This window comes from Neovison vison, chromosome 2, assembly GCF_020171115.1.
Source record: "Neovison vison isolate M4711 chromosome 2, ASM_NN_V1, whole genome shotgun sequence".
In the NCBI taxonomy this organism is placed as follows: Eukaryota; Metazoa; Chordata; class Mammalia; order Carnivora; family Mustelidae; genus Neogale; species Neogale vison.
The window spans coordinates 78,193,031-78,219,875 of record NC_058092.1 but is presented as its reverse complement, the minus strand read 5'-3'; the positions used below and the strand labels follow the sequence as shown (position 1 = coordinate 78,219,875).

The 26,845-nt window shown below is 42.6% G+C and overlaps 1 protein-coding gene across 2 annotated transcripts in view; it reads left to right on the top strand.

Moving 5' to 3' along the window:
• The window catches only part of TGFBR3 (transforming growth factor beta receptor 3), a 200,053-nt gene that overhangs the window by 152,377 nt on the left and 20,831 nt on the right, over nucleotides 1-26,845 (top strand). For both annotated transcript variants that reach the window (XM_044238675.1, XM_044238674.1), the window contains exons 6-14: nucleotides 1,021-1,189; nucleotides 3,305-3,452; nucleotides 8,730-8,919; nucleotides 10,452-10,786; nucleotides 11,185-11,337; nucleotides 13,578-13,715; nucleotides 13,888-14,046; nucleotides 18,083-18,382; nucleotides 21,224-21,344. In XM_044238675.1, coding sequence (XP_044094610.1) covers nucleotides 1,021-1,189; nucleotides 3,305-3,452; nucleotides 8,730-8,919; nucleotides 10,452-10,786; nucleotides 11,185-11,337; nucleotides 13,578-13,715; nucleotides 13,888-14,046; nucleotides 18,083-18,382; nucleotides 21,224-21,344 — 1,713 coding nt within the window. The remainder of the gene's footprint in view (nucleotides 1-1,020; nucleotides 1,190-3,304; nucleotides 3,453-8,729; nucleotides 8,920-10,451; nucleotides 10,787-11,184; nucleotides 11,338-13,577; nucleotides 13,716-13,887; nucleotides 14,047-18,082; nucleotides 18,383-21,223; nucleotides 21,345-26,845) is intronic.

Below are 26,845 nucleotides of genomic sequence, written 5' to 3'. Positions count from 1 at the left end.
TAGCTGGAAATCCCATCAAGCACAGTGCTGTGTGAACGGCATGTGCCGTTGCGGGACTATCTTCAGACTCTGGGTACTTGTGTCGCTTTCCCCAGTGGAGGTGATGAGCAGCCCCCAGCACAATGGGATGATGTTTGTAAAAGCACCTTATAAACTGTAAAGTGTGATCAAAGCATTCGTCACCTGTGCTAAGATTGTGAGAAAGAGTGAAAGTCTGTTTCTCCCAAACTTTTTCCTTCAGTCTTCATATCTGTAGTGTTGTGATGAGTAAATATCTCCATAGCCCGCCAGAGAATTAATTAGGTGGTTGGTTCTTCTAATAGCAAATATCTGGGGAATAGGATAGATGGATTGATTTCAGTTTTGAGTATGTGGGCTGTGAAATATCTATTGGATTTTTAGGTGCTTGGTAGATGGGAGGCAGCACAGCTCTGCAGCTCAATAAAGGAGTCATGATCTAGGTGCAAGTTGAAGCCCTGGGAGTGATGGAGATCATCTGGGAAGAATACAAGACAAAACGGGGATTGAGGAAGGAATGGAGTTCTCAGCCTTGGTTTTGTATCAGAATCAGCTATGGAGCTTTTCCAGAAAGAAAGCTTCCTAAGTGGCTCCCACCCCCACCCCAGATCTTCTGAATCAGGATCTCTGGGATGGGGTACCAAATAGGTGTGCACCAAAATTGAGGATTGCTGGTGTTTAAAAAATGGGCAGAAGAGGAGGGGGCAGGGAAAGGGACAAGAGCTAGGTCAGAGGAAGTGGATGAGGACAAAGCAGTCTCGCAGAGGACAGGAAAGGAGAAGATTTGGACCCAGACAGACCACTGGAGTTGGTCAGTAGGAGGTCACTGGCAACTGTATGGGAGGCATTTCAGGGCCGTGGCTTAGGAGTTCTAAGGCACTCCTAGGGCTTCTAGTTCCCTGTGTCCTGCACCTGCTCAATGTCAGTGTCATCTTCCCTCTGAGTCTGGTTACCACATAGCTCTGTGGCGTGACAGGTTATCCTGTGCTTCTTTACTTTCAGATCAAGTGTTCCCTCCCACATGCAACATAGGAAAGAACTTTCTCTCACTCAATTACCTTGCTGAGTACCTTCAGCCCAAAGCAGCAGAGGGTTGTGTGATATCCAGCCAGCCCCAGGATAAGGAAGTACACATCATTGAGTTAATTACCCCCAACTCTAACCCCTACAGGTAAGTAAAGAGAGAGAGAGAGAGTGTGTGTGTGTGTGTGTGTGTGTGTGTGTTGAACTGAGAAAAGATGAAAGGGGCACCTGGGTGGTACAGTCAGTTAAGTATCCAATTCTTGGTTTCGGCTCAGGTTGTGGTCTCCCGATCATGAAACTGAGCCCCATGTAGGGCTGCACGCTCAGCCCAGAGTGTGCTTGAGAGTCTGTCCCTCTCCCTTTGCCCCTCCCCCCACTTGCCACCCCCCTTTCTCTCTTGCTCTCTCAGATAAATAACTAAATAAATAAAATCTTAAAAAACAAAGAGATGAAAATAAAGATCTTTGCTGACTTGAGGCAGAGAGACATAGAGCCCTACCTGTGTATGAGGTTTGATGCTTTCAGTGAATTAACAGAAGTTTTGAAAAAAGGGAGTGAAGGCACCAATGGTATATTTTATTTTCTGCATCTGCCTCTAGATCCCCTGTATTCTAGATGAATTTCTGATGCCTCCTGTGAACTTCCCGGACATTAATGATAGGACAGAACTCACTCATGCTCCATCATTATCTCCTTGACGGAGGTTATCCCTGATAAGAAAAATTAGAAAATATGCCTTATTAATATATTTTTAATAACATTCTGTGTTTTTTTGTTTTTTTTTTTTTTAAGATTTTATTTTATTTATTTGAGAGAGAGAGACAGTGAGAGAGAGCATGAGCGAGGAGAAGGTCAGAGGGAGAAGCAGACTCCCCATGGAGCTGGGAGCCCGATGTGGGACTCGATCCCGGGACTCCAGGATCACGCCCTGAGCCGGAAGCAGTCGTTTAACCAACTGCGCCACCCAGGCGTCCCATAACATTCTGTTTTTAATGGAATTCTGTTCCTTGCGCATTTGCGCTCCTACTTTAGAGGGGGGTGTATGTGTGTGTAGGTGTGGCCCTTCATGGTGACACACCAGAGAGCCATTAGATATGACCTGCCTCTACATTGTGTTCTTTTTCTCCTTCTTCCACCCTCAGCTTCCTGCCCCAGAACTAAAAATTTAACTCTCCTTGTCAGGAATGATTAGGAAATTAAAAAAGAGAATAAAAGAGGGAAAGTGGCTCTTTCTCCCACTTTAGCCTGCATTCCTTTGGACTAGTGACTTAAAATGTAAATTTATATTGTAGCGGGATTTCAAATCCTAATCAAATTTTTGCTTCCAAAAGTGAATAAACTACACATCAGTTTTGGGAAGATTCCATTCTATCCCACATGAATAATTTTGTGGAAAATTTAAAAGAGAATGGAAATAGAAGCAATCTGGCAAATGTGCTTAGATATTAATCCTCAGGCTTCATTTGAGTATATCATTCATCATATGCTTTACAAGTGTGTAAAATCAGGAAAGAAAGACTGTCCTCTAAATTCAGAATGACAGAAATGTTATTGTTTGGTTAAAAAAATTTCTTTTTTATATGGAATTCTTAGAAGTTTGGGTTGTGTTCATCAATTTTCCAGTAATCACTTGGTTGACCATCTGTTTTCTTTATATTAATAACTGTATATCCAGAAGTTTGGGAAAGTAAATGCAGATATGATTCTGTAGCAAATGTTAATGGCTTAAGCAAACCTTCTATTCAGATTCAGATTCTCTAGCCCTTTCCTTCTTATTTTATCTGAAGTGTCCTAGTTTGTTTTTTTACTACCAGGCTTCCCTCCTCCCTGACGCCTTCCTTACCAAACTGGCACTTAAATTTCTGGTTTTGAAGGATTTTGTGCTTGTAGGAAATTGGGAAAGTTACACATTGAAGGTGTTGAAGGTTGGAAAGCAACAACTTGCTTTAAAAGTAAACTCCTCTGGTTGCCCAAGTCCATTTCAAACCATAGATGCATTAAGTAACCATCTTCCCCCCCCCACTCAAGAAGGAGAAAAATTTTAGTGTCTAATTATCAGCAGGCATATTTGTCTATTGTTATGTAAAACCATTTTGTTTTGTGTGCACTAACAATCTGTTTTGCACATGTCATTTGCCTGGGCTCAACTCCAGCTTTTTAATCAACTGGCCAGACACTGGAAACATGAAGACTTGGAAGAGAGGAGATAGTTGCAACTTTCTGGCATCTGGGTCCTAACTTTGCCTTTGTTTTCCATTCACAGTGCTTTCCAGGTGGATATAATAATTGACATAAGACCTTCTCGAAAGGACCTGGAGGTGGTCAGAAATCTCATCCTGATCTTGAAGTGCAAAAAGTCTGTCAACTGGGTGATCAAGTCTTTCGATATTAAGGGAAACCTGAAAGTTATTGTAAGTTGGTTGAGCATTTCTTTGTTTTGATGTATGGCAGCGATTTAAGCTGTGCTTATGTGTGTTATTTTTGTGAAGTTTCTGCTTCTCTGAGCTTTGTCTGTTATTTTTCACTTTGTAAAATAAGATGCTCCTTGGTTCCTCCTAACAAGGGCAGACAGTGTGGGGATTAAAAGTGTGGCCTCTGGGGTCAAGATCAAGATTGAAGTCCAGACTGCCATTTACAAACTGTGACCTTGGGCAAGTCCCTTAACCTCTCTGGACCCTGTTGCCTCATTTGTGAAATTCCTGAAGTGTATGAGCGTAGTTTCTAGTCAGAGCAAGTGTAAAATAACGAGTACAATGGGGCCTTTCATGGTTGACAGTCATCCTGTAAGGACCTCCGTGTCATGGTACTGAATATCAGCTCTTACTTTGGGGTTAGGTATTTAGGGAAGGTGTAGAAAATTGGGCTGACCCCAGTTCATACTGTTGACTTGTCTTTTTGAGATAAACAGAGCTGTTGGCGTGTCTTTTTGCTTGCTTCTAACTTCTGAGAGAGAAACACTGATAAAAGAATCACGCTAATGGAGAGGTTAGCGAAATGACACAGGAAAAGTAACCCCAGCCTATTTCCTAAGCATTATTTTCATGAAGGAAATACACTTAAGTTTATTTGGTTGGCATGATAGGCAAATACTAGCTAGTTTCCTGAAAAGTTGAATGTTGAAATTTAGTAAAATAAAAAAATTTTTTTTTATTTTTTTATTTTTTTTTTTTTAAGATTTTTATTTATTCATTTGAGAGAGAGAGACAGTGAGAGAGAGCATGAGCGAGGAGAAGGTCAGAGAGCGAAGCAGACTCCCCATGGAGCTGGGAGCCTGATGTGGGACTCGATCCCGGGACTCCGGGATCACGCCCTGAGCCGAAGGCAGTCGTCCAACCAACTGAGCCACCCAGGCGTCCCAGTAAAATAAAAAATTTTTAAAGATTTATTTATTTGAGAGAGAGAGAGCGGGGGTGGGGGAGTGGGGGGAGAGGTTAGAAGGAGAAGGAGAGAGAATCTCAAGCAGACTCTGAGATGAGTCTGGAGCCTTACATGGGGCTTGATCTCATGACCCCAAGATCATGTCCTGAGCTGAAACCAGGAGTCGGATACTTAACCAACTGTACACCCAGGCACCCCAAAATAAATCTTTTTCAGATATGTGTAAGGAGATAACTGTTTGACAGAATACTGCACAAATCACATTGCAAGTTAAAGAAAAACCTCCCCCTCCTCATTTTTAAGAATATAATTACCTTATCTTCTCTTTTGTAGATTTAAATTTTTGTGCATTGTCTTTTTAAAATACTGTGTCCGATTCCTTTTCCAGTACCTGCATTGGATCAGTTGGAGAGGATTTTATGTTTTCAGTATTTGGTGGGGAGGGATGCCTTTAGTCTTGGTGTTATTTATTCATGGCACCTTTAGTGTAATCCAGCAGTGAGCAAAGCCAGTGCTCCCTTAGGTACCGTCGTGCATGAACACTCACCAGAGGCAGCAGGCAAAGCCACGAGCATACACATCTTAATTTTAAAGTAATCATTTCTGGTTCCTGTGGGTTTTTTGTTATTGTCGTTTTTTTTTTTTTTCCCTCAACTTTGAGAGGATCCAAAGAAACCATCGTGTATAAGGGTGATCCATTAATTAATTTGGTGTCGAGAACAAAGCCCAGCCATGATTTTCTGAAGTCAGAGCTGTTCTGATTGCTTTCCCTGGCATGGCATGAGGGGTGTTGGTGACCTGGGGTGTCTACAGCATTTGCTGCCTGGCACACCAACCAAATGTTTTTAATTTTCAGAATAACAAAAACAGGAAAGGGAATCATGCTTTGAAAGGCGAAAACATACGGTACATTTTAAATTCCCTGCTGGAGTTGTGTCAGTGTTCTTTCGGCCCTGACCCTTCAGTGGCTCTTTCTGTACCTGAGTGTGTGTTCCTGGAGTTCACTGTGCGTGTCCTTACTTTTCATATGAATAAGAAAGGCTGGAGTTGAGATTGCTCATCCCAGTGCAAGATCTGTTTATATTCCCCTCTTTGGCTGTACTCCTGTTCCAGGCCAATTTTGGACAATGCATGACAACATTACTAAACAATTAGGTAATGTTGCATGATGTTCTTTTTTATTCTCCCAGTCAGTTTCATGCTTTGTGATTTCCTAACTCGCAGTGTCAGATGTGACTTCTGCCTGTGCTGTGAGGAAAAGGTACCTGCTACTAAAAAAGCATACATTCATGCTTAGAAAGGGAGAAGGATTTATCGTGGCCTTGTCTGTAGTATTTTCTTCAGAGACGACCTAGTAGATTGGAAAGAACCATGGTTTTGGTTCCTGATGGGGCTGGAATCAAATCCCATTTCTGATTGTCATTCCTCTTAGTTAATAGTGGGGAACCCAACTAAATTCAGGGTCTGTAGCCTTACCTGTGAAACTGGTGTGATGATAGTACTCACGTGGGAATTCTTGTGAGATATGGCCCAGTGTTTTCGTTCATTCGTTCATTCATTTAGTTCTTCAACAAACATTTGTCAGGTGCCTCCTGGGTGTTTCATTTAAGCACTTGGCACACTGTGTGCACGTGGTGGGTTCTCAGCCATACAAGCTATTTCTGTGCTTCTTAGGTTCCCCTTCTCTAATCAGGGAATAGTAATGCCTATCTCTTTATTTAGAGGAGAATTAAATAAAATATGTAAAGCTTCTAACACAGTGCCTGCCACAGACAAGGGGGCCATCTTCCTTCCACAAGCAACTTTTCAAAAGTTTGTCTAGAGGAGCAATTAACAGCTCTAAACAAACTGAAAAACAAAACGTAGATTAAAAGAGTTGTGAGGAACTTGATAGGGTAAATGTAAAGAGCCCCCCTTAAGCACGAGTTCCATGTGTGTGCTCATAGGGGGTGGGGCATGGGGCAGAATGCACCCTCCAAATGACAGAACGGTCCAGAGATGGGCACAGGCAGGACCGTGGACAAGAATGGGATACAAGAAGCACCCACATTACCATGCCCAGCTCTGGCTCTTTCTTCACATCCCTTATGGACTGTGCATAGTCACATTGTGGAAGAACCTCCAAAACATAAAAGAACAGATTGAGGAAACTTACTAGAAATTTTTTGTTGTATTATTTCAAATGGCCTTAGCACTTCCAGGTTGACGTTGGCTAGCTTATTCTTAGAAAAGACACGTTTTAGTCCCAGTGGGAATATGCATTACATCTCTGAGCACCTCTCCCTGTCCACCATCAGTTCTGATGCAAGTGTGTGTTTGGCAGTGGAAGGGAAGTGGGGAGGGAGGTGCTTGGACTTTGACCTAGCTCATCATCCCTCACAAAGATGTGGCTGAAACATGGTGGTGGGATTTGGAGATCCCTCCCAACCCCCCCCCCCGAACACTCCCATTTGAAGTAGCTACACTGAAGCCTTGGAAAAAAAGCCTGGGGACTCCCAGAAATACAGGGTGAGGATTTCACTCATTGCTGGGAAGGAACCGGCTTGCCAAGCCTTGCTGTTTTACAAATGTGTAGATAGATTTCTAGCCTTGTAAGTCCCGAGGCGTAATCAATATGAGTTGTACTGACAGCTCCTAGATTTAATGTGGAAAGGTGTAAACAAATCATTCCATATTGGTACCAAAAAAAAGACAGGTGGCAGTTGTGATGATAGTCTTCTGGAAATATAGTATTTTCTCAGCTGTCCAACAACATGAGAGACTAGGGCAGATGAGGCCAACCAGTGCTGTGGAGGCCAGTGTTGCAACTCCAGCCAATCAAAATGACATGCTGCTTTCAAAGTCTAGAGACTGCGCCTAGGAAACTAAGTTTGAAGAACTAATTGGATCCTTCTTTACCTCAGTTTAGTTTAGTTTTTTTTTTTTTTTTAACCTTTCCTTCCCGTAAGGCATTTTCTCTGAATCACACCAAGAGCTAGAATATTCCAAACCTGTGAAACTGAGTTTTTCACAGATGGCTGCGAAGCATGGTTAAAGCTCTGTCTGGTTCCTTTGCATGCATGATTGTGACTGGCCAGTTGGGCAGTTTCGGATAAGCACTTTGGGTAGCAGGAAAATGTAGTGGGGGAGATCATCTGAGCTTTGAGCTGAAAATATGTGTCCTCAGCCAATATCCCACAACCAAAGAGGCCAAGAGAACTTAGAGCCTATGCGAGTCTTCTATGGTTTTACAGTGGGAAAGGATTAATATTTAGTCATGTTAGGGGCAAACAGAATGGGAAACAAATGGGGAATTTAGGAAAAAATGCTGCATGTATGCAGGAGAAAATAATTGGGCATGGAAATTAAAGTGATCTTTATATGGCATGAAAATGGTCTAATCTGCAGGCTGGAAGAGCTTTCCAGCCTTGTTGGAGCAGTTGTTGAAAATATGGTGCCTTCTCCTTGGCGTCTCCCCTGCAGCATTCAGCTCCCTCACTATCTGACAAGATCACTGCCCTGGGAGCCAGGTGGTGTGGAAATTTACCGTCCGTGTCTTGGTTACTCAGTCCTTTCTTGGAAGGATTTCTGTCATTCACTTTTAATTTTGTAACTAACTACCAAGTGAAAGTCACCTTGTATAGCTGGATAAAAATATTGGTTCTCAGAGGGATAAAAACATTGGTACTCATATTAACTAATGTTAATATATTTATATTTAAAATAAAATCTAAGCATAGTCCCTTAATAAAATTGACAAATGAATACAATGACAGGATCACTAAATTGAGTATAAATTACAACTGAAATACCAACACTGGTTCACCATAAGGGACTTAATAGTCTACAAAGATGAGATGGTCTCCATAGTGAAGTAACTAGATTGTGCCTTCTGTCATTTAAATCTAGGGTATAGGAGATAGGATAGAAGGATGGATATATTTTTGGCAGTATAACATGCACATCTGTATACTTTATACATCATTTTAAATAAAAATAAGGGAAAGTTTGGTATGTATGTACATATAATTTAAACATTAACTGTAGGAACATACTAGGTATACACCATATGTAGCTACTTGGTGATCATTGGGTTATTTTTATCAATATAAGCCACCCAAATGGCATGATCAAACAGCATGAATAGATTTCCCTTAATCTGCTATTAAAGATTTTTGTGTCAGTGTCCTTAGCCTGAGGAAAATAGGGATCAAAAGAATACATAGTTCCTTCATCTACAATATAGAATTTGTGTGTTTCAGATATTTAATTCTTATTCAAAGCACTGTTTAGTTATAGACTAATGAGTGAAATTTTGCTATTATCTTCAGGCTCCTAACAGTATTGGCTTTGGGAAAGAGAGTGAAAGATCCATGATAATGACCAAATCCATAAGAGATGACATTCCTTCAACCCAAGAGAATCTGGTCAAGTGGGCTTTGGATAACGACTATAATCCAGTAACATCATATACAGTGGCTCCTGTGGCTAATAGATTCCATCTTCGGCTTGAAAACAATGGTAAGTGTGATTTTTTTTTTCCCCCTGAAGTAAAAATATTCACCAAATGAGGCTTTCCAATGAGGAACTCTCATTTCAGCTTATATGGTGCTGTTGTTCTATTGTAAATTTTGATGATTCATTTGACTATAAAGCTTAAGGTTATCTAGAATTGTGATAGATTATTTTGAGGAAATGATCTTTGGTACAGATTTTTTGGTAACAGTTGATTGCAAGTTGGAGACCTTCATTATAGATCACATAATTCACTGTGATTACATTAAGAACAAATTAGCCTGGCTTTTTCTCTCAGAAGTGCCTACTAATCACTACAGTTGACATACAGCTGTCCCTACTACAGGGGTGAAGTCCTAGGGCAGGCTGTATCTTGGAGGACAATAGTCACTAGGCACTTTTCTCACTTTCACCTGTGGGCACACAGGAGTTCTTGCCCCCGTTGGGTGGTGCAGAAAGTGGAATATGAACAGGTTCGTGAGGTTTTTCCAGAGCCTTACAGCTAGTGAGACTCAAATCCCAAGTTTTCTGCTCCCCAGACCTGTTCCTTACCCCAGTGGTATCACTACCAAGCAAGCCTCAGTACGGGCCATTTATTCACTGTTTGAGGGGGAAGTTGCTTACCTCTGAGCCTCAGGTTCTTCCTCAGTAATATGGGAGAAAAAAATAGGCCCTATCTCAAAGAGTTGTGAAGGTTTCTGTCAATGTACAAATTAAAAACCCTCCAGAGCTCTGATTTCTTTTGGATCCATATGGCTGGGCCATCTCTTTCCAAAAGATAGTATTGAAGGAGAGTTAATATCCTCTGGTTGTCTTCACTCCCTGCTCCCACTGAGGTGGGCTGACCTCAGGCATTGGCTTTGAGACTGGATATAGACAATAGTGGGAAAAATTTTCTTCCCTAAATTGCTGAAAATAGGATAGAACACTGAGCATTCATTATGTCAAAATATGCCTCTCTCTTTGAAGGAATGTGTGCCTAAGCCGCTTTTTCTTTTTCAGGACTAGGTTCTAACAGGCCAGGGTGCCCAGATATCTGTTAGAATTTAGCAGGCAGAAAGGAGGTAGCAAATAATCTTAAATTGCCGATACCATTTCAAGAAATTAAAGAATTCCTAGATTCAAGGGAGCTATTTCATTGGCACTTGAAGAATATTATTGTCCCAATAACTTTCTCAAATCAGATTTTTATAGCTTATAGAGCCTTAGAAGCTATCTAATCCCGTGGTTCTCAACCTTGGGTGTACATTGGACCTATACAGAGAGCTTTAAACATATTAACGATTAGGTGCCGCTCCAGAGAGTCTGATTTTTATTTGACCTGGGGTACAGCCTGGGTATAGGGAATTTTTCTCAGAAAGAACACTAGGACTAGAATTCAGGCTTCCAGATCCCCATCTCCTTTACACATTGCTTGTTAAGAGTAATTTTACACATGCCCATTCTGTGCTAGTTCCTCTTGTTCTTCCTGCTAATGATGATGACTGGGGCCTGGCATCAGATACTGATGATGTTTTGCCTTCTTCTGTCATCCTCAGAGGAAATGAGAGATGAAGAGGTACATACCATCCCTCCTGAGCTACGGATCCTGCTGGACCCCGGCACCCTGCCTGCCCTGGAGAACCCGCCCATCCGAGGAGGGGGAGGCCGCAGTGGAGGTTTCCCCTTTCCTTTCCCTGATCTCTCCAGGAGAGGCCAGAGGGAAGGGGGAGAAGATGGGATCCCCCGGCCAAAGGACCCTCTCCTCCCCAGCCTACAACTGTTTCCTGATCCCAAAGAGCCCGAGGAGGTGCAGGGGAACGTGGAGGTTGCCCTGTCAGTCAAATGTGACAAAGAGAAGATGATCGTAGCTATAGAAAAAGATTCTTTTCAGGTCAGTGCAATTTCTTAGAGAAGAGAAAGCCACCTCCTTTCCCATCTTGCCCCAGTGTGTGTGAGTTATTTCCTTCTCCCTCTTTCACTTTTGAACTCTGGGGACTTGATTCTGTTTGCTCAGTTAGATGGACTCACTTCCCCTTGGCTGTGATTCTCACTCGGGTCCTGTTGTTCTCAGTTGAGGGGGGTTCCAGATTCTCGTGTGTCAATATTTTGGTATTGAATTTCCAAGGCCAACAAACACAATCCTTGGTACGTTGGGAGGAAGCAAGGGGGAAGGGAAATGCAGGCCTCCAGCCACCAACACTGTATGGGGAGACCCGGCAAAACGTGCTCCCTTTGTGCAGCAGATCTGCCTGTGGGGCCCCCTTTTACGTTTAGTGGTGGTTGTTTCAGGCCAACAGCTACTCAGGGATGGAGCTCACCCTGCTGGATCCTACCTGCAAGGCCACGATGAATGGCACCCACTTCATTCTGGAGTCTCCGCTGAACGGCTGTGGTACTCGGCACCGGCGATCAGCCCCAGATGGTGTGGTTTACTATAACTCCGTGAGTGTTCTCCGAAACAAAGCTTGGCCCTTTGCCAGAGCCTTGCTGAGTGTTACCTTAAAAATAGCCTTCAAGTTTCTATGACCATGAGCAGGGGCGTAGACCCCAGACCTAAAGAAAGCCAAGCGCCAGTTCTCAACAAAATGGGATGTACTCTGACCCTCAGTTGTCTACACAACTGAGCTAACCAGCTCTGTGGTCTCTGTGGCCTCGTTTGAGTCTTGTCCAGAGGTGGGAGGGCTTCGCCCTTCCTCATGAACAGAAGAACCAAGGGAAATCCGAAAAGGGTCCTCAGGAAATGATTATTTAGTCTCTCTCTACCTCTGAAAAAGATCCTAAACTGAGGCAGATCTCCTACTTTTGACATTATGCCGAGGGAGATTACATAGATTCCCCCAATGGTAGTCCACTGCAATAGCTAACCTATACTTTCCAGAAATCATTCTTGTCAGCTCATTCATCTGAATCGTCTTTCTTCCGATTAAGTCTGTTCTGCAGAAATACACACTAGTCTGTGACTTAAAAGAATTTGAAACATGAAATTTCAAAAGCACTTCATAATGTTCGTTTTTCAGCTCAGGTTATACTTCTGACAGTAAAAATAAGGTTATAAATCCCTGAGTTCACCTGTGGCACGGGACAGGGAGGGTGCGACTGTCATTTGTGTTCGTCCCACTGTCCTGCAGTAGATACACTTGACCCACCCAAAGGAAAGACTGGAGATCAGGTGTTTTGTCAGTGTGGCTTACATGGGCACTCACTCTCCTATGGACCCAAGTTTATTATTCTTCAGACTCAGAGTGTTTGAGCTGGAAAGAACCTTAAGATGATCTCATTCAACTTCCTCATTTCACAGGTGAGGAAATTGAACTGCCTGGAGTTAAGAGACTTGCTTAGATTTGAGGAACTAGTTAAGGGCAGAGCCAGGACTGAATCCAGCTTCCTGACCTCTCCTCCACTAATCTTTCCCCTACACCAGGCTGGCTGGCTCAGCTCATCTCCCTTTGTTACTGGAATAATTTTTTAGCCGTTGAGCTCTATGATGAACACCCTCCTGCCAATTCCAACACTAATTTTCTTACATTATCCAGTTTTTCCAGATATAATGAATGGCATATATTACTGATATTCTTCATTTTGGAATTTTAAATTTATGGCTAAATTAACACCAATAAGAGGGTATGGTAATCTGCTAAGTTTAAAAAGAAAAAGGTAACTTCTGACTCAGAAGAGAAAGGTATATCTTAAGCCCTTGAAATCCTTTTCTTCTCATGGGGATGATGATGATACCTAGAGTAAACAATGTCCTAGGTCCTTGGCTTCAGTTCCATCAATACTTCCTTCTTTGAAACTGGTAAAGAATGGAGAGGTGGTTTTCCTATATTCTCTTCCCATTCTGTTCCCTTCAGTGATTATTGTAGCTGTTCCAATTATAACTGTAGCAATTTTCTGACTTAGTATATATTTTTGTTTTGCACCATATTCAGCAGTCTCAGCCCATGAAACAAAACCAAACAAAAAATGTGACTATTCTATAAATGCAAAGAAATTGGGGTTTTATTTATGGAGTCACGGTCCTCACGTGAATTTTTCATGTTGTCTAGAACTAACCTAGGAATAGTCATTTCAGCTAACATTAAGATAGATGGTCATAGATAAAAACATGATTCTTTTCTGCATCCGTACACCACACACAAATATACGGGGGAGGAAATGAGGGAAAGATAGACGAGTACAGAGAAAAATTGAGGAGACTCTCCCAATAGTAAACATTAGGTACTTTGTCTCTAACTCAAACCTTATACAAATCTTGATGGATACAAATAAGAAAAGCTCTTTAAATTAGTCCGTCTTAGTATTTGTTAGTATTTTTGATGTAAAGAAAAGCCCTCTTAAGAAGAAGCCCCCTTCCCTCCAGTGTAGACTGGCCTACTGGCAGCCCCCATTCAGCCCTATTTCAGTAACTGGCGTTTTCCCACTGTTTGGAACAAGTCTTATTTTTTCATGAGGAAAAATACACATTTTAATTCAAGTCTTAATTTGAACATATGTTGGGTTTATCTTTAATTTTTAGTCTCTTTGAAGGTAAAAATCCTCAGAAAACATGGAGTTTTTGAGGTTTTTTTAAGTTCAGATTTTCAGTTGGCATCTGAATTATACATGGGTGTTTGTGTGAGGTAGAACCAAATCATGTGTTTTGGTGTTTTAACGACATTGTCTGTGCTTTCTTTGTCTTTTAGATTGTGATACAGGTTCCATCGCCTGGAGATAGTAGCGGCTGGCCAGATGGTTACGAAGATTTGGAGTCAGGGGATAATGGATTTCCGGGAGATATGGATGAAGGAGATACCTCCTTCAGCCGACCTGAAGTTGTCGTGGTATGTGTTGGTTGTGAGAATGTTGTCTTTTTGGTTAGCTTTAGTTAGGGACTATTGAGTGGGGGACGGGGAGGGAAATGGGTGTTAAAGACCAAAGCTTACTAAGTTCCGGGGTCTTCACCCTTCATTTCACTGTGATTTATCTCTGTTTTTGTTTGCTTGCTTTCCCCAGTTTAATTGCAGCGTGCGGCAGGTGGGGAATCCCAGTAGCTTCCAGGACCCACCGAACAGAAACATCACTTTCAACATGGAGCTGTACAACACTGACCTCTTTCTCGTGCCCTCTCAGGGGGTCTTCTCTGTGGCAGAGAATGGACACATTTATGTTGAGGTATGAGACTTGGACATTGTCCTTGGGCTTTTAGGTTGGGGCGGAATTGTTACAGCTTCTGGAGCAGAGCCAAGGCACCTGCTGGAGAAGCCCTCCCCGTGTTCTTCCCCGCAGCCCTCAACCAGCTCTGGGTGAGGGCTGGACTCAGAAAATGCATCCAGGTTGATTTCTGACCAAAGAGAGACATTGCAGGATTTGGTACAGGAGGAGAGTGTTTTATAGATGAATGCTTTTTAAAAATCGGTGGTGTGAATTCTGTTAATAAAGTCCTGTTCTTGCTTGTCCTTAGCATTTTTGGAACAGGGATTCAGTAGTTGCAGTGTTAGGGCTAACCGGGAATATTTCACACCAAAGGCAGATACTTAACTGACTGAGCCAGGCTCCCGGACATAAGACTATTAGTATCCCCATTTTAGGGGTGAGGAAACTGAGGCACGAACTCGTTTAAGATCACAATTAGTAACCAGTAGATTCCATTCAAGAGTCTGGTCCATACTCAGGTTGTCCAGCTTGAGAGTCCATAGTATTACGTGCTAGATGCTAGCATCATTTAACCTCCAAGTGCCATTTAAAGAGGAGAAAATGTGACTTTTTAGCAGTGCAAATATCCAGGTTCAGATTAGATTTTAGAAAAAGATAAATATCTTTTTGGCCCCAGCACATCTGTTGGTTGTCTAGTTTTGGGGTTAAACTGCAAGCTGCTGTTCTGCTTCACTGTAGGAGGAGTGAGAAGCTCATGGGGTCGAAATGGGATACTTCCATACGTTGCAAGTGACTTCAGAGCACATATTTCTATTTCAGAAAGATAAATAACTCTCACATTTGTTCAGATTCTGGGATAGAGCCCACTGGCTCTCGACATTTTCCTGGATCTCTCCTCTTTTTTGATTCCCTGTTTTGAGAGGTCTTCTCTTTCTTTGGGCATACCTTCTTTCACTACTGGGGAAAATATACTGCTTTCTACATACTGTTCCTAATTAGAGATCTCTTCTTATTCAAGATCATTATTTTCTTCTTGCATTTCTGGCTGCACAATCCACATGTGTGTATTTGGGCAGTGACTGACTCTGCGTTGTGCCCTGGATTTTAGGGGCCCTGCTTAACTGGGGTTTGTTCTTTTCCAAACCTGGACCTGGCTCGGGTAATTCATGGCTTTGCTGGTATGTGCTAATCACTGACCAATCTTCCTCCTGTATCCCACCCTGGTGGACGTTTTGGTTTTTCTCCCCAGTCCACCCAGTGCTGCTTACTTGAAATTCTTTTTTTTCACTTATCTTCACGTTTATATCTTTTCACATACCATTTATATTTTTCATAGTTAAAGTTAGGCAAAGACATTGTCAAATGATGACAAAGAAATGGACTGAATCTTTTTGCTACCATTTTAAATACCAAATGTATTGAGAATTTGAGGAGGGTAGTATATGTTTCAAACAGCTTTATTTTAAAGTTGTTTAAATCCAACTAAAAGAGAGACTCTGTAAATATTTTACAAAATAAGGTAGCAATCCACACCTAATCTTTGTTTCTGTTTGGAGTCTAATGCTGGTAGGAAAATGTTTTAATTTAAGGTAGGTAAAACTCACCGAATTATTGGCTTGGTCTAAAGAACTATTTCCAAGTTTCTTGTCCCAGCCATCCTAGCACACCCCCAGAATCATGTTCCTTCTAGACCATATCCTTTCCTTTAATCCAAGACATCATCGATTTTGCCACCTGGTCTTTGGTCATCTCTAGGTGATGGTTGGTCACACAATGGCAGCTTTTCTGTTAGTTCATTTGTCTTGGGGAATTAAAAAGAACTGTTGGTAACCCCTTAAATTCAAATCTAGAATAGTACTGCTAGTTAGAGCTGTCATGTATTGACTAGCTGGGAACTGTGTTGTTTGTGTCACTGTGACTTTACAGATCCTTACAATAACTGATCTAGATCTACCTTTCTCATAGGTATTGGTGCTCTTCTTCTGTATGGGAGGAAACTGAGGCTCACAATTCACAGCACATGAGCCACACAATTTCCTGGAGCCCTTCTCCCTCTGAGACCTGTAGTTCTTCTAGTACTCATTTTCAGACCATTTTATTTTTTACAAGATTTATCTGTTTATCGGAGTGGGGGAGGGGTAGAGGACGAGAGAAGGGAATCCAAGCAAGCTCCACACTCAGTGCAGAGTCCGGTGCGGGGTTCAATCTCACCACCCTGAGATCATGACCTGAGCTGAAACCAAGAGGTAGCCTCTTAACTGACTGTGCCCACTCCTCCCCCCCCCCCCAGCAGGCCATTTTACAGTGAAAGACTTGCTGATGCTATTTTTTCCTCTAAAACAACTTTTTGGGATACCCTAGAGTTCCTACCAGAATATACTTTCTTTGAAATTCAAGAAAAGATTTACATTTCTTACTCTGCCTGCATGTTTGCTTTGTGGGTTATGAGTTCTTGTTAAAGGGCACTTTTTAGTAATACAGTATATGTAATTTGCCATCGTTTCCAGATAAAATATCTTATTTTTCAGAAATATTGGCAAAATAATGATGTGTGAATATTTACAGACTCCCAAACACTACTTGCTAGCAAGATTTCTCACCAGGTGTTCTCCCAAGGCCACATCGTACGTTTAGTTGACTTGACACTGTGGCTACAGTGAAATGGTAAAGAGAAAATGGGCGAGAGGTCAGAAGACCTGGGTTTAAGGCTTGGTTTTATCCAGTGTTTCCACGGTAGAATTTTGAACACGTCGTCGATCCTGTATGTTCATTTTTTCCTCCATTTATCAAAAGGAGATGAAACCATTTATCTCACCAGATTATTCAGATGGTTTGAGCTCTAAGGCACCACAAAGTGATATGGTAACAATCATCTTCGTTGCTGAGTGTCTTGTAGTTAACCACAGAGGCATCTTTCAAAATAGTGCTGTGTCCTCAGAGCCCCATGCGATGTCAGGGGATTCCCCTGGGTTCTCAGAATGGAAAGTGTGTTTATATCTCCACGCCTTTTGAAAGGATTCTGGGGCTATTGGCTTATGGTTAAGGACTGACTTTATTTCTAAAGTGTTTAAGTTTATTTTGATCCTAAGTTTAGTCAAGGAATGAGGCATGTGGGGAAAGGCAGTTCATGCAGCGATCCGTGTGTCACCAAATGGAGAATCCACTCTGGCCTGGGGATTTTAGCTGAGCTCAGGATAGTTGAGGTTTGAATTCTGTTTATACTTGGCCAAACACCACTTCCTGTTTCTAAAGAAAAGAACCTTAACAAGGTTTGGACATAGCCCATACAAATGTTTTGTAAGAGGGAAGTATAATGAGTTGGAAACATTTCCAGATTAGATTTCCCTTAAAATACCCTTGGGCTTAAAGAGTGAAGGGAGAGTACTTGGCAAGGCCTGGTTTGGACCTGTGAGCCGCTAGGTCACTTTGCCAGGCTTGTGATCGCCACCAGATTGCAACGGTTCCTGACACCAAACCCCAGAGGCCGCTCTGCCTGCTCACTATGAAGCCAGACTTGAGAGGAATCTGTAGGTTTGCTGCAGTGTTGTAGGCTCGTTCTGGCTCATGGCAGTTTAGAAGTTCAGTCCTCTCTGCCTGGGTTAAATAGATTCTGCCTCTTTACTTTATTTTGTGAGTAGTTCTGAAAAATATATTGCTTTACAGGTGGTACACCATTGAGACATGACCTGGTATTATGACATTTGGGGCTTCGCCTGTTGGTGTTTTGTTTATTTTGGAAAATCCACTTTAGGTGCACGCCATGCTTTTGTTTTTATCTCCCAGAGGACTTATGGAAGGTTGAAGAGACTTCATTCATATTGTATTAGACTCTTCCAGACCTAGCATTTGAACTAAATAATTCACTGTTATCCATGCCAAGTCTAGATGGGAGACATCTTTTTTCAATGAGTATATGTTACTTTTGTAATTAGAAAGGAGATGAGATACGGATGTCATGAACATCAAGCCATGTCCCTCCTCAGAAGCACCATGTAGCCTAAAGTGGAAGTAACAGGCCTGCTTGGTTCTGATTGGTTTTTCTGTTGTTTTGTAGGTGTCTGTCACTAAGGCTGACCAAGAATTGGGATTTGCCATCCAGACATGCTTTATCTCTCCATATTCAAACCCTGATAGGATGTCCGATTACACCATCATTGAAAACATTTGTCCAAAAGATGAATCTGTGAAATTCTACAATCCCAAGAGGGTGCACTTTCCAGTCCCGCAAGCTGAGGTGGACAAGAAGCGGTTCAGCTTTGTTTTTAAGTCCATTTTCAACACCTCCCTGCTCTTTCTACAATGTGAGCTCACGTTGTGCACCAAGAAGGAAAAGGACCCCCAGAAGTTACCTAAGGTGAGTGGGCCTTCATCCATCTCTATGTTATTTTGACATTTTTAGGTGAGGCAGTGATCTGCCGGAGAAGTTTAATCACGAGTTATTGCAGGTTGAGGTTTTTGGTTTGGGAACTGCCCAACCGAAGTAATAAAATGTTTGTTAGCAGGGAACCAGGAGTTTTATGGAGTCTTAGAGAATAAATCCCGACAGTATGACTTTTTTTTTCCGTGCATGCTACTTAGTAGTATCTTAAAAATGATAAATCAAGGCTATTTTCCATGAGGGAGAGGTCTGGCTTTATCTTTGCAGTTCGGATAGTGTGCAGTGCCAGAAGCACAGAGATCCAAAAGGACAAGTTCAGTGTGAGGATTAATTTTCCCAGGTCCCACTGAGACCTGTATTGCAATTGTTTTTTGACCTTCTCTGTGTGAATTATAAGGTTGACTTGTCTCAGGAGGACTTCTAATGGAAACTAACAAACATTTTAATTTTTCTCAGCTTCGTATTGGCTCATCGTGTTTGCCTCCTATCCCTCCCCATATTAAACATTCTGTTGCCACAACACTAATCAGAACACTTTGACCTCACTGGAGTGACTGTGTAGGGGAGAGTCTGCAAGGTTAATGACGATACCTCATTAGTTGGGCCTGGTGTGAGAAAGGTGTCTTCTGCCATAGTTTTGTGTCTGTGATCTGCCATTATTATTTATAATTCCATACATGCATTTTTTTTGCAATTATCTCACACAGTATCAGCTGACTTATAAGACTTTTGTAGTCACATATCCATCAGTGTCTAAAACTGATGATTGAGCGGTATCAACAAATGTATGTATGGAATTCTCTCTTAATATGTAGGTTGTACGATAGGGGGACAGAGGGAGGAGGAATAATTACATTATTGGGGCTAGATAGCCACTAATCTGAATGCTTTACACTGTTACATTCCCCTGGGCATCCATTTCTCTGACAACACCAAAGAAAAATTTATACTGGGTATGAAAATGTTGCAAATCTGGTCAATATCATTTGGGAGCATGAATGTGTAAGATGATTCAGACCATGTTCTTTAGGTTGCTTTTGGCAATATGGATGCTGTAGCCTTCGCCTTCCAGTGGCCATCAGTGGACTGTGACAGGGTCACTGAATGCTTGGCTGGGAGACACAGCTGCTCCCTGCAGCTGGAGGATGACTTTAAGGAGTGAGGGATTTAGGAGGGGAGGCCTGGCAGTTACTCTAGGAGTCTTCATGGTGGCTTGGTTGTTACCTCTCTCTGAGCCTGGCCTGGCACCACCTGTAGCATGTTAGTGTGTAAAAATTAACCCTAGTGTTTCCTTCCACAACAGTCTGTAGAGAGCTCCAAGTCTCAGTGGATGACATGGGATGGGACCCTAAAGTCCCAACTTACACTAGAAAGAGCATGGGGACTGAGAAGGATGGCTGCTGCTTACTAACAGAACTTGAAGCAAGTCCCCTGACCTCTGTCTGCGAGTCTGCATGGCCTCACCTGTAAGAGTGAATTACGAGGGCCTGACTCCTCTAGAGGGCAGAGTAGCGAGGGAGGTAGTAGGTGTGACAACAGTCCGCCGTTGATAAAGCAGTGGCTTCCGATAAGCTCTTACCATTGTCTTCGTGTTTACTGCTCGTGGTTAATATCTCCACAGCTCTAGTGACTTCTCAGATGATAGAGCCAAAGAATCTTTCCAGGAGGAGTTCTCAATGATCGTTGAGTCCGATCCTGCCCTTAGCTGAGGAAACGAAGGCCGGAGTTGGGTATCTTGTCCAGGGTTGAGCAGTGAGTTGGACGTACACTCGTTTAGCCCTTACTTAACCGAAGAACTAACGGCACAGTAAGAAGGCTTTTCCTAAAATGCAAATCTTTGCAATAATGAGGCCTTTCTGTTGTTTCCAGGTGCAAGAGGCTTGTGTGTTAAAACCTTTCCCTGGGTTTTGAGGGAGAGAGAGGGGTTGTCTTCCTACAGTATGTTGCTCTGAGCAAAAGTGACAATAAAGTCAAAACACGGTGCTCTTTTGTGATTAGAAATTTACTGGTTTTGGGAGATGGCTTGCTCTAGGTTCTTTAAAGGATAGATCTGTTTTCTTCACAACAAAAGCAGGTAGATGTCTTGAGTTTCACCTACTGATGAGCGTAGACAAGGAACTAAAGTTATTTGAAAGAAAAAGGGACTGGAGTGTGACCACTTTTTAAAAACAGGTAAACAAGGCTGGGCATGCTAATTCTAATTTGGAGGCCTGAAAATAACTGGAAGTAGTTGATCTCATGGTCCCCACACCTGGGTACGGGTCCGCAGGGCTCCAGTTTGGAACCCTATAGCTGACGACCCCGGAAAAGCTTCATTTTCGATGAGCCGATACTAGGATTTAAAAAATCAAACAAACTAGACACCATGATTATCTTTTTGGACAAGACATGTAGAATCTGTCACTTTCGTAATGCAGCACGTGACGTTTCCCACAAGCACAAATCACAAACAGGAACCATTTTTGTGAAGCCGGCTTGGTGAGGGGCCAACACTCATCATATAGTTTCTTTACTTTTCAGACTAAATAACACTAAAACCTCTAGTTGTTTTGTGGGAAGATGGGGAAGAAAGGCAGTGTTTATAAGCCATCCAGTGATATTTGAATCTTCCAAGTGCAGCTGAGACTGTATCTGCGGGGTCTGCCACTCGTCTCCCGGATTATTTATGGTTCTTTGGAAAACCCCCAGATCTCCTGTTTTTTTGTGGTAAACAGCTGGGAACTGTCTGATAAGGGGCACAGGACAACTGTGCAGGCTGGGCTGGTGCAGGGCTCCTCAGAGTGACCCCTGACCCTCTTTGCTCTGCTTTCTCTGCAGTGTGTGCCCCCAGACGAAGCCTGCACCTCACTGGACGCCTCAATGATCTGGGCCATGATGCAGAATAAGAAGACATTCACCAAGCCCCTCGCTGTGATCCACCAGCAAGTAGAGGCTAAAGGTGCGTTTTGGGAGGCTCAGTCAGAGATGAGGGGCCTGAGGGCTGCTCATTTTAAGAAGTTCCAATATTAAAAATCAAAGCACAGTAAATCAAAATCCAGTTGTATTCAAAAGAGACATTAAAGGCTGGGCTCCTACGTGGCTCAGTTGGTTAAGCATCTGACTTCAGCTCAGGTCATGATCTCAATGTCATGGGATCAAGTCCTGAGTAGGGCTGCCTGCTCAGTGGGGAGCCTGCTTCTCCCTCGCCTTCTGCCCCTCCCCCTGCTCATGTGCTCTCTCTAAAATAAATAAATAAATAAATAAATAAATAAAACCCTTAAGGGCCAATTAGTAACTTTAGAAAAGGGTTTTTACCAAAGGAGCCTTTTATTTAGTTGTTCTGCCATATGGCTAAGTTATTAATGATAGGTTTGCCAGCGATTTCCTCTTTAAATATTAGATCAGAGTCAAAGTTGTCCCTATCCCAATGTCATTCTCCCTTGCCATTCAGATATATTCCTCAAGTATGCAAGAAAAGCTCTGAGTTCCTCACATACCAGGATTGAACAGCCCACAGCCCATCTTTCATGATCTCCTGGCAGTGTTTGTGCTGAGTACAAGCAGTCCCAGGGCATCCCAATCGCAGATGCCTTTGGTCGGGGAGGGTGTTGTGTATGTGAATACCATCCATCTTAGGTCAGAGCAGAAGGAAGGTTGAGAGTCACTGTCCAAATGCATTTTTTAATTCAGGTTTCCGAATTGTACACAGTCACATTTGTTCTTGAAGCGAAAGGTGTCTCCTCCTACACACACACAAACACACACAGGAGCATTCGGCAGTCTGCACTTTCTTGTAGGAGGAAAGGAAGGATGTGTCCTCGGAGGTCTGGCTTCAGGTGGTTAGGCCAGGCAAAGCCAGACCCGGTGTAGGCCACATCAGCCGAATCAATAGAGAAGCAGAGTCAGGCTCCATGAGGGTGTTAGGAATGGACCTGAGGCCCTCTGGACCATGGAGGGCACCTGATGGGGATGGACATCCTGGCTGAAGGGCACGGATGGGCAAGAACACAGCAGGCAGTTGGCAACATCTGATGGGGGTGGGGGCAAATGCACATTTGGGCTGTCTGGGCAGCTACGTCTGTCACTGTCTGAAAACAACCTGCAACTATCTTAGAAACATTGCCAAAGGGTGCCAAACGAAGAGAAGTCTGGGAGAGTAAAAGTGGGTTCCTAGCCTCTGGGATTAGACATTTCAGGGCTTCGTCTCCAGGCCTCCTTCCACCACCCTGAGGGGCGAGGAGGAGCATGGCCCTGGAGCCTTGATAAAAGCCACCCAGCATCCTGTCTCTGGTTGGTGAGCACTGGCTGAGAGTCCTGCTGGGTGGAGCTGACCAGGTCTAGGCCTGGAGGCAGCCCTGGGATGGCCTTTCTGATCTAATCACTGTTGGATTTGGCAAGGTAGCAGGGGCTAAGAGATGAGAGAAGAGGCACACAGTACCTAATAGTAGAACAGAGGCACGTGGATGCTGTCTGTCTACTTTATTCTTTGGTGGCGTGACCTTTATGCAAATAGTAGAGCCATTCTTCCTGACATATCTGGTGATGGCATCTGCCCTCTTCCTAGGGGCATGCTCACTTTGGAAGGGCAAGAGAGGATCACGGGGCGGGTGTGGCTTAGAGTTAGGAGACTGGGGCACAGCTCTTAACTTTCCCTGCTAACTGGCTATGGGACTTTGGAGATCTCTCCTTATGTCCTTGACTTTGATTTTCTTTATCTGGAAAAGGAAGGGTTTAGACCAGATGGCTTCTTGAGACCCTTTCAGCTGTAACACAGCTACTGTTTGAAGAAGCAAAATAGTTTTTGATACATTTCCCAGCCATCCTGAAGTGGGTGTGAAATGTGCATACTAGATGTTTATTTGCTCCTCAGCAACACTTTTTGTTGTTGCTGTTTGTTTTGCTTTGACTGGTTGGTTTTCAGCCATTTGAAACAGTGTACCAGCCACAGTCCTTCTTTAAATGGATTGCCCAGGGGCATCTGGGTGGCTCAGCTGGTTCAAGCCCTGCATTGGGCTCCATGGAGCCTACTTCAAAGGAAGGAAGGAAGGAAGGGAGGGAGGGAGGAAGGGAAGGAGTAAAGGAAAGGAAGAAGGAAAGAAAGAAATTGTTTTTTGAATTTATTGCCCAAAGAGTTCCCTGTTTATTGGGTCCAGGGGAGGGAAATAAGTGAATTAATTGGATTACAAAGTATATCACATTTGAGCAACAGCTGGCTGCACTTTGTACTAATAACAATCACTACCTTTTATTCCCATCTGTTATTCTTACCTGGTTCCAGAGATGTAGTTCTGTGGGTAATTGATGGCAGCAGCTTGCATTTTTTTCTATGCCCGACAATAATTGGGCATTAATATTGTAGTAGTATAACTTCTAGTAATTCATGCATGCTTCTTTTAAGTTTGGTGGTATTTTTCTAAGTAATTCCTCCTGTAAATTAGGTAATTACTTTTATTTAAGCTTAGTGTAATTATCCTGAAAGTTCAGTGGCTTTTTTTTTTATATATATATATATTGAAGTTCAGGAGGAAATTTTACCAAATATCAAAGCAGTTTCACGAGATTTGCTAATGGAGAGTAGATTTTAGCTGAGAAGCGTGTTGTGAAGAAAGTTCATTGCTTAGGTTTGTTAAACAAATGAAGGTTAGCAGATGGGCCAGCTTCCCAGGGGCTGTGTGCAAATGTGCTTTCTAACTGCACTGAGTGGGGTCAGTTTTCTGGCAGTTTTCAGCTCTGTGAGTGACTCTTCCCACCTTCTTTATTTATTTTCTTTTGACTCTGAAATCATTTCTCCAGGATGCAGGCCGTTGGAGTCTGTGCTTTTCCTCTGCCTCTCCGTGAACTGGAATAGTCAGTTGAAATGGGAATGTGACCGTTTGCCCAATAACGTTAGTTGATTTGAATAGTAACAGGGTCATGAATGTTTTTCCTGCCAGCTTTGTGTTACTTTTGTAAGCCACAGACTCCATAGTATCTCCAGAAGTATCTCTTACCAGAATGAATTTTGGGGGTAAAAATTGCCCAAGCAGTGGGATGTTTCACTGTCCTTTGAACCACACTGATACTCTTTTTTTTTTTTTTTTTTTTTTAAAGATTTTATTTATTTATTTGAGAGAGAGAGACAGTGAGAGAGAGCATGAGCGAGGAGAAGGTCAGAGAGCAAAGCAGACTCCCCATGGAGCTGGGAGCCTGATGTGGGACTCGATCCTGGGACTCCAGGATCACGCCCTGAGCCGAAGGCAGTCGTCCAACCAACTGCGCCACCCAGGCGTCCCCACACTGATACTCTTTAAAGGCTGTGCCAAAGTTCCAGGTCTACATGGTCATTTACTCCAGCTTAATTTTTTAACACTTGGGTTTTCTGGGGCAACAGCAGCTGAAGTCTCTGGGTATCAACTTCGTAGCCAAGCAGAGAGCTGCTCTGTAGCTCCCAAAGCCAATGGCATGGACACGTTTCAGGTGGTGTTTCTTCCTTCTGTGGACAGAGAGAATAGGCTCTCAAGACTAACTAATTCTGGGTCCCTCCTCTGGGCCACCATTTTTAATGGAACTTGCCTGTGCTTCTGCAGCACATATCCGCCGTCTCAGTCCTTTGGGAACCAGCACTGGGTTAAATTCCTTTGCTGCTAAAACTTCCAACATGGTGGTGCTGGTGGTGATGATAGTCATAGAGATGACAACCGTGATTATCTAACATTTATTGAGCATTTACGTAGTACAAAGCCCTGTGCTAAATCCTTTGTGGGGATACTCATATTGAATCCTCATAGCCCTTCTGTGAGCCAAGTATAAAGCAAGATTAAGTAACTTGACCAAGGTCACACCACATATAAATAAATGGTGGATCTGGGGTTCAAATCCAGGCAGTCTGACTCTAGTTTGGGCCTTCCTAAACCCTTTGCCTTGTGCTAGGTGGAGGTTGATTCTAGTTTTTAATAAACTGCCAGCAACATAGGCATCTCTCCACACCCTTTTCCCACCGCCTCCTCCTGTTCATGCCATACATACCGCATTGGCATTCAAGTTCACACCCAAATACTCTAATTGATTATGAACTGAAAAGAAGATGAAGACTTTTAGGAAACATGTCTGTTCTCCAAAGGGTAAGATGTTGGGGAAAATGTAAGCTGTTTAAGGGAGTATTAAAATTTAGAAGTTCTGTGACTTTGAATTGTAACTCACAAAAAAAGCCCAGAAAACACGCATACTTTATGTGTATTATGGTTTATGGCAAAACAATTAAAATAGTTGAGGTAGTGCCATCCTACCATATTTTCTGAAATAGTTTGAAGTATAGGCATGTTAGTGCTGTTTGCTTTGGATGCTGTGAGCAGTTTTGTGGCCTTTGAGAACACTAGGGCTTACACAATAAAAACGACTATACCACGTCAGTGATAGTTTTTTGAGAATGGTGAAAGGGAAGAGTGATCATTTTTCTGAAATTCAGGGCACATATTAAAAAAAAAGAGTGAGAAAGGACAATAAAAATCATCCCCAAATATGCCATGATTTACATATGGCATGTAATTCTTAGCAAGTTAAATGTCCAAAATACTGAATTTCCACTACATAACTTTTTAAAAATAAGTGTGCTCAGGACAGCATCTGGCATATCATGGGCACTCAGTAAATATTAATTTCCTTTCCTTCCTCTTAACCTCTCAGCCAAGCTAGGTTTTTTGGGGGCAGTGGGGGTGGAAGGGGAATGAAAGGGAAAGTTGTGAACGTCAATTGGAAGTTAATCCAAGAGAGGCGTTACTTTTTGGAACACATTTGATTTTTCCAGAACAAAAATATTCTAATGCACCCAGCCAGGTTTTGTCCTCAGGCTGAGGTAGAGATGAGGAGAAGCTAAGTAAAAAGGTGGTAGAAATGCTTAATGGACAAACTAAGTCGTTAAGTCTTTACCTAAGGGAGAGGGATACCGTAGGGACTTTTTACTTTGGAATATATATATATCAAATATGTACAAAAATAGAATAGAATTGTAGGATGAATCCCATGAATCCTTCTCTTGGTTTCAACAACTACCCATTTATGGCTAGACTTGTTTTCTCACTTTCTGTCCCTGTATTGTTTTGAAGGAAATCCAGACATGTCATCTCATCCATAAATATTCCAGTATGGCACCTCTGAAAGTTAAGAAACACTAAGAGATTGGGGCTCCTCGCCGGGTCATTTGGGGGAGCATGTAACTCTTGATCTTGGGGTTGTGGGTTCAAAGTCCATGTTAGGTATGGAGATTACTTAGAAGGAAAAAAAATCTTAAAAAAGAAAAAAAAACTCTTGGGTAGGGAACCAATGATCAGATCATTTAGGAAGACTACCCTGAAAGCAGCATGAAGATTGGTTTTGGGGAGATGTACGCAGTATTGGGATACACATGACAATTATGGTTATTCCAAAAAATGTTTATTGGTACCTACCATAGGCTAGGCATATGGTAAACACATTGCCCTGTCT